Source organism: Gopherus evgoodei, unplaced genomic scaffold, assembly GCF_007399415.2.
Source record: "Gopherus evgoodei ecotype Sinaloan lineage unplaced genomic scaffold, rGopEvg1_v1.p scaffold_34_arrow_ctg1, whole genome shotgun sequence".
Classification (NCBI taxonomy): Eukaryota; Metazoa; Chordata; order Testudines; family Testudinidae; genus Gopherus; species Gopherus evgoodei.
In genome coordinates, this window is record NW_022060016.1 from 530,504 (window position 1) to 538,695 (window position 8,192).

The 8,192-nt window shown below is 60.1% G+C and overlaps 1 protein-coding gene across 2 annotated transcripts in view; it reads left to right on the top strand.

The window, feature by feature from the left end:
• The window catches only part of SLC8A2 (solute carrier family 8 member A2), an 82,233-nt gene extending 77,416 nt beyond the window's left edge, over positions 1-4,817 (top strand). For both annotated transcript variants that reach the window (XM_030544503.1, XM_030544502.1), the window contains exons 5-8: positions 1,411-1,535; positions 2,579-2,678; positions 2,988-3,263; positions 4,352-4,817. In XM_030544503.1, the coding sequence (XP_030400363.1) occupies positions 1,411-1,535; positions 2,579-2,678; positions 2,988-3,263; positions 4,352-4,728 (878 nt within the window). In that variant the 3' untranslated portion in view covers positions 4,729-4,817. The remainder of the gene's footprint in view (positions 1-1,410; positions 1,536-2,578; positions 2,679-2,987; positions 3,264-4,351) is intronic.
• The last annotated feature ends 3,375 nt before the right edge of the window (positions 4,818-8,192 follow it).

The window sequence follows — 8,192 nt, forward strand, 5'->3', positions numbered from 1 at the left end:
GGAATTGAAGTGCACCTGCAGCTTCTCTTTGGTGAGCGGCTGATGGGGAGGAATGCAGGGCTCCCGGCTTCCCAGAGCTTCTGGGGGGATTGCTCGATAGAGAGAGAGGGGGTGTATGGGGATAGATAGATAGATAGATAGATAGATGGGTCTGTATGGGGAGGGATGGAGGGAGAGAGGGATGGATGGGTCTGTATGGGGATGGGTGCATAGATAGATGAGTCTGTATGGGGGTGGATGGGTCCGTATGGAGATGGATGGATGGATAGATAGGTCCGTATGGAGATGGATGGATGGATGGGTCTGTATGGGGATGGATGGGTCCGTATGGAGATGGATGGATGGATAGATAGGTCCGTATGGAGATGGATGGATGAATGGGTCTGTATGGGGATGTATGGATGGATGGGTCCGTATGGAGATGGATGGATGGATAGATAGGTCCGTATGGAGATGGATGGATGAATGGGTCTGTATGGGGATGGATGGGTCCGTATGGAGATGGATGGATGGATGGGTCCGTATGAGGATGGATGGGTGGATGAATGGGTCCGTATGGAGATGGATGAATGGCTAGGTCCGTATTGGGATGGATGGATGGATGGGTCCGTATGAGGATGGATGGGTGGATGAATGGGTCCGTATGGAGATGGATGAATGGCTAGGTCCGTATTGGGATGGATGGATGGATGGGTCCGTATGAGGATGGATGGGTGGATGGCTGGATGAGTGTTATGGCCACTAGCTGACAGTAGCATCATCCTGATCACTCGGGATGTGACCCAGAGATTCACAGATTCTGAAGCCAGATGGGCCCCCTGTGATCCCCCAGTCTGATCCCCTGCAGAGTCCAGGCCAGAGACCTGCCCAGCCCAATCTCTGTTGAACTAGAGCCGAGCTCTGGAAAACAGCCAGTCTTGATTTACACATGCCAGTGCTGGAGAACCCGCTGCCAGCCCGGGTGAGCTGTTCCCTGCCCTGTTACAAACCGATGGCTTTTCTCCAGTCTGTCTCCAGCTTCCCCGTCGGGCCGTCGGACCCAAAGCCGGCCAAGCACAGTGGGGATATCGGCTTCCGTTGGCTTTGGGGCGGAGCCCGGCCCGCGAGAGGGGACATCCCTGGGTGACGGACTGCGTCACCCTCCGCATCTAGCCTGTCCCAGGAGAGACCAGGGGCTGGTCTGCTCACACCAGTGCTGGCTTGGCAATTGCCTCTCTGGGCCTCAGTTTTCCCATCTGTACTACAAGAGCACTGCCCGGCGGCCCCGGATGTGGGGAGGATGAACATGTTACAGGTGGTGGGGGGCACTCATATGCTGTGGGGAGGGGGACCAGTGACATCCCTGAGGGGCAAGGTAGATGGGGAAACCGAGGCAGCGGCTGGGAGGCTCACGGGTTGTCTCCTGTCCAGCCGACGGGGACAAGAAGCTCTCGGCAGAGGAGGAGGAAGCCTGGAGGATCGCCGAGATGGGCAAGCCGATCCTGGGGGAGAACTGCCGGCTGGAAGTCATCATCGAGGAGTCGTACGACTTTAAGGCAATGACTCTGCTCTCCTCCGCCGGGCTAGCGAGGCCGCCCGCCGCAGGGGCCCAGAGGAGCCAGGCTGGGAGTCGGGATTCCTGGGGTCTAGCCCCAGCTCTGGGAGGGAATGGAGGGGCTCGAGATGGGTTGATGAACTGCCTGGAAGCCCTCTCAGTAGTGGCGCGTGTACCCCTGGCTGAGAACCATCCGGCTAGTGGTTTGAGCAGAGAAAGGGCCTCCGGCCCCCAGAGATCCAACCACTAGGCAACGCTTCCCTCCCGAGACGTTTGTTCCAAACGGCTCACGCAAAAGGGGACCAGGCCTCTCCGGCTCCATCCCCCTGGCGCAGCGCCTGACCGACAGCGCCCATAAGGAGGGGGCGGGGAGCAGATGTAGGGTGTATTGGCCTTCCCACCCGCCTGTGGGGCAGCAGCAAAGCGGGTGAGGGGGGGACTATCGGATGCCAGGGGCAGGGCAGGCAGGGTAGAACTGACCCCCCCAATATAGGATAACAGCAGGGCGTGGGGGGCAGCTGGGCTCGTCTGCTGTGATTCTGCAGGTTTCTTTCTTTCTTTCTTTCTTTCTTTCTTTCTTTCTTTCTTTCTTTCTTTCTTTCTTTCTCCATCATGCTCCCCGAGGGGCTGCAGAAGGGGGGTGGGCTAAGCCGACGACCCCCTTTCAGTGCCAGCCCTGTGGCTTCTCCAGGGGCTCGGGGCTAGTTTGTCCCTGAGTCCCTCAGGCGTTACCCACCCGGCGTTCGAACCCCCAAGGCAGCCAGGTGCTGCGCTGCCAGGAGCCACAGGATTTGGGGGGACGACAGTGGGAATTTGGGGCCTGTGTGGTTCCCCCCCGCCAATGTGCCCGGGGACCCACTGCTAGGGGGTGAGGGGCGGGGGTCGCTCTCCAGGGCCCGTTCCGCCCTCGAGGCTGGGAATGGAGCTGGGATCTGGCCAACTCATCTCGTGGAGGGGCACACGGAGCAGACCGTGCCGGTCCCGCCCTCCCCCCCTAGATTTGGTACCTGGAGACTGACTGATCCCCTCCCACCTCCCCGACAGAACACCGTGGACAAGCTGATAAAGAAAACCAACCTGGCCCTGGTCATCGGCACCCACTCCTGGAGGGAGCAGTTCCTGGACGCCATCACTGTGAGCGCAGGTGGGTTCTGGGGCTGGCCTGGGTATAACCAGACCTCCATGCGCCACCCCAGAGGTGGCTGCATCTCTGCGCTGGGTGAGGGGTCCCTGTATAAACAGCTCCTGTGTCCCACCCCAGAGGTGGCTGCATCTCAAGTGCCAGGCCAGGGACCCTAGATAACCAGCCCCTGGGTCCCATGCCAGAGGGGCTGTATCTCAGTGACAGGCCAGGGATCCCTGTATACCCAGCCCCCTGCCCCACCCCAGAAGTGGCCGCATTTCAGCACCGCGAGGCTGGCACACTGGCTGACATGCTGCCGTTCCCCGCCAGGTGACGAGGAAGAGGAGGAGGACGGGCGGGAGGAGAAGCTCCCATCCTGCTTCGACTACGTCATGCACTTCCTGACGGTGTTCTGGAAGGTGCTGTTCGCCTGCGTGCCGCCCACCGAGTACTGGAACGGCTGGGCCTGCTTCAGCGTCTCCATCCTGGTGATCGGGCTCCTCACCGCCCTCATTGGGGACCTGGCCTCCCACTTCGGCTGCACCGTGGGCCTCAAGGACTCTGTCAACGCCGTGGTCTTTGTGGCCCTGGGCACCTCCATCCCGGGTATGGAGCCCGGCCCGGCCCGCACACGACACGCGGGGGGCAGTGCCAGGGGAAAGTCAGGGGTCGTGGGGGGCGCTCTCCACACGCAGGGCAGCGCTAGGGGGTGCTGGGCTGTAGGGAGCGGGGTGGGGGCTCAGCAGGGGACGCTCTCCCCTAGTGGTCAGTTCTGACCCCAATGCCCCAGGGCGGTGTGAGGGAGGGAGGCTTTATCAGTCAAGTCTTCATCACCCAAGATCATGAAAGAAGTGAAGGAACCTTTTACAAGAGTTGGAGCATTGGCAGAGCTGTGGGGGCAGGGCCAGGCTAGCAGGGGCTGCGGGTCAGGAGTGAGGGGCACCGGCAGAGCTGGGGGGGACAGGGCTAGGCTAGCAGAGGCCTGCGGTTTGGGAGTGAGGGGCACCAGCAGAGCTGGGGGGGGCAGGGCTGGGCTGGCAGGGGGCTGCAGGTCGGGAGTGAGGGGCACCGGCAGGGCAGGGCTGGGCTGGCAGGGGCTGCGGGTCGGGAGTGAGGGGCACCGGCAGAGCTGGGGGGGGCAGGGCTGGGCTGGCTGGGGGCTGCGGGTCGGGAGTGAGTGGCACCGGCAGAGCTGGGGGGGGCAGGGCTGGGCTAGCAGGGGCTGCGGGTCGGGAGTGAGGGGCACCGGCAGAGCTGGGGGAGCAGGGGCTGCGGGTCGGGAGTGAGGGGCACCGGCAGAGCTGAGCTAGCAGGGGCTGTGGGTCAGGAGTGAGGGGCACCGGCAGAGCTGGGGGGACAGGGCTGGGCTGGCAGGGGGCTGCGGGTCGGGAGTGAGGGGCACCGGCAGGGCAGGGCTGGGCTGGCAGGGGCTGCGGGTCGGGAGTGAGGGGCACCGGCAGAGCTGGGGGGGGCAGGGCTGGGCTGGCAGGGGCTGCGGGTCGGGAGTGAGGGGCACTGGCAGGGCAGGGCTGGGCTGGCAGGGGCTGCGGGTCGGGAGTGAGTGGCACCGGCAGAGCTGGGTGGGGGGCAGGCCTGGGCTAGCGGGGATATTGGGGTGTAAGGTGCCAGTCCCCAGCCAGGGGGCCCCGGGGCGGCTCTGTGGCCGCGAGCTGATGCCCCATCTCTCCCCCCAGACACCTTTGCCAGCAAGGTGGCCGCCCTGCAGGACCAGTGCGCAGACGCCTCCATCGGCAACGTGACGGGGAGCAACGCGGTGAACGTGTTCCTGGGCCTGGGCGTGGCCTGGTCGGTGGCCGCCATCTACTGGGCCGCGCAGGGCCAGGACTTCCAGGTGCAGACGGGCACCCTGGCCTTCTCCGTCACCCTCTTCACCATCTTCGCCTTCATCTGCATCAGCGTGCTCATGTACCGCCGCCGGCCAAGCATCGGGGGCGAGCTGGGGGGCCCCCGGCCGGCCAAGCTCCTCACCGCCGGCCTCTTCCTGGGCCTCTGGTTCCTCTACATCCTCTTCTCCAGCCTCGAAGCCTATTGCCACATCCGGGGCTTCTGAGCCAGCGTCGCCGGGGGGGGCACTGCCCCCGTCCCCTTTGCCCAGAGACACTGTTGGGGGGGTCCTGCTCCATCCCAGCACCCAGATCTTTGAGTGTCCTCTTTTGTTTTTGTAGGGTCTGCGTGGAACCAGGAGCTGCCCCCCAATCTGTCATGGGTGCAGCCATTATATGGGGGGATGAGCCCCCCCTAATTTTTAGCACCTCATCGATGTCACCTCCCCCCCATGAACAATCCCCATGAACATCCCCGGCTTATAGGGGGTGCTTGGATGCGAGTGTGTCCCCAGGAGCTGGCGAGGTTTGGGGGGATTGGAGGGGAGCGAGGTTTGGGGGGATCACAGGGCAGTGAGGTTTGGGGGGGATAGGAGGGGAGTGAGGTTTGGGAGAAGGGGGAGCCGGGGGGGAGTGCCACAATCCCACCCCCATGGCGTTTTCGTTTAACTCGTTTTGTTCTGCGTCGTGCTCTTCTCCTCGGGTCTGGGGATGGGCTGGGTTGTCGGTCAGCCAGACACAGGGACTCAAGCTGCAGCTGGGCCCGGAGGGGTGATTTGGGGGGCGAGGGGTGACTCGACCCCCCCCGGCTCCAAAGAGGTACAAGAACCAGCAGTCAGATCCCACCTGTGGCAGAAGAAGGCCCCCACTCCGTGTCGGCCTGCCGCAGGGGGCAGCTCACAGTGGGGGGTCTGGGAGCCAGCCAGTGTGTGACCCCCCGCCCCGCCCCTAGTGGTGTCACTGCTGCCTGGCCTCTCGCCTCCAGCCGCCCGCTCGTGGACCGGGGGTGGCACTGGGCCCCCTGCTCCTCAGCTGGTGTGATGCCCCGGTGTGGACATGTGTGTCTGCTGCATGTGTATACATTCTGCGCGTGCACACACACACAGCGCGTGCATACATGCGCGCACACACACACTGCATGTACACACACACACAGCGCATACATACTGCGCACACACACCCCCTGCATGTACACACACGCACACACTGCATGTACACACACACTGCACATACATACTGCACACACACACTGCATGTACACACACACTGCATGTACACACACACTGCGCATACATACTGCGCACACACACTGCATGTACACACACACTGCACATACATACTGCGCGCGCACACACTGCATGTACACACACTGCACACACGCGCGCACACTGCACATACATACTGTGCACACACACACTGCACACACACTGCGCGCGCACATGCTGTACACACACACACGGGGTGTGCATACAGACTGCGCTCATGCACATGCACACACACGTACTGCACGTGTATACATACTGCACACACACAGATACACTGCATGTACACACATACACATTGCACGTGTATACATACTGTGCGCGCACACACTGCATATAGACACATACATATACACTGCTCATGCATACATACTGCACGCACACGCACACACGCATGCACACACACACTCACTGCTGCATGGACACACTTTACACGTGCATGCACATGCTGCACGTAGACACACACACAAAACATGCACTCTGCAAGCACAGGCGCACACACTGCACAAACAGTTCACACATACACTGTGCACACCTCATGACTCCCATTCACATTTGCAGACACACATACTGCATGCACACACACTGCATTTGTACACACACACACACCATGCACACACATTCTGCAGGCACATGTGCACACACAATCACATACACTGCACACCCCCATCACATTTGCACACTACAGACACACACATATGTGCCCACACACTGCATATGTACACATACATACACACTCTGCAGGCACATGTGCACACCCTGCACAAACATTCACACATACACTGCACACACCCCATTCACATTTGCACACATACATAACATGCACTCTGTAGGCACACACTCACACACTGCACACACATTCACTATGCACACACACCTGTTCATACTTGCACACATGCTACAGACACACACTACATGCATGTACACACACTGCATGTATGCATGCATACACACTGCACACACATTCACATATGCACTACACACACCCCCATTCACATTTGCACACACGCTACAGATGCACCCACACACCACAGAACACACATACAACACACATGCAGACTAGTCACAAAGTGCAAATACACACAGAGCAAACCCCCCACCGTTCCCCTCTCCCAGGGCCTCTTCACACACCCCGTTCCACCGGGCAGGGCCTGGCCCACAGGGGTGTCATCTTTCCATGGGGCAGGGCATGACCCGCCCCACTGTTATGCTGGGGTGTGTGTGTGTGTTGAGGGGTGTCCCTTGCAGCACCTGGCATCTGATCCAGCCACGTAGCTCGTCAGTCACCACCTGGAACTGAGGGGAGATCAAAGTCCCAAATTGCATTAACCCCCAAACCGCAGGGGCCTGGCCCCACTGGGATGCTCTGATCTATCCTCCCCTCCGCCCCCAAGACCTGAGTCAAGCTATTGATGGGAGCTGTTTGCAAAGGGAAACACAGGATCCGATCCCTGCTGTGTGAGGCCAGTTGGCTTGGGGTGGGGGTGGGGGTGTGTGACATCATTTGTGATACCAGGGATCTTCTGCCTGGCGCTGAGAGGCAGCCACCTCTGGGGTGGGATACAGCAGCTGTTTGTACAGCTTTCCCAAGGGAGCGCCAGTAAAGCCAATGGCTCTGGTAACGCAGTGGAAGGGCCGCGTTACTGGCTGCACGTCAGAGCTTGGCGAGGAAGCAAAGGCGGCTCAGATGTGGAAGATCCACTCCAGAATTTCCAGCGGGAGGGGGCAGAGGAGCAGCTGGTGGGGGCTGCATGGAAGACGCATACATTAAAATTACAGGGGGGCTGAAAATGGAGGGGGGTTCCGTGCTGAATTTCAAGTTTTTGGTGATAAGAAACCCTTAATCTATAATATTAGCTACAAACAGAAATATTTTAAGTCTGAAATGCCAGTGCAGAGCCTCATGGGCAGTGTAGTTCAGCTCCCAGACCCCTTTTTAATTGGGCTGCCTGATTGGACTACATCTCCCATGAAGCACCACAGCCTTCCTGCTTGGCCGCGGTGCAACATGGGAAGTGAAGTCCGGCCGGGAGCCCTGACCATAGAGGCGCATGGGAGCAGAAGGCTCCCAAACTACGACTCCCACAGAGCTCCGCGGCTGCAGGTCAGGTGGGACATATTTTCATTTTGGGGGCATTTGGTGGGTGTTAAAACAAAACATGGACATTTTCGGCAGGATGCAGCCAAGTCTGTCAGAAACCCAATTTTCTAAAGATCCGTTTGGGTGACAATTAAGCCCTACTTAGGGCCGGGAATGGGCTTTGGCTGGGGTGGTGCAGCTGGGTCATTTCCCCGTTAGGCACGTGCATCTTTCAAAGCGGGCCGAGCCCCTCATATTGAGTTTTAGTCCTTCCGAGAAGTGGTCCCAAAGTCCAGGAGCAAACAAGCCTTATTAACTGGGGGGGGGGGGGGGAGGAATATGGGTCCTT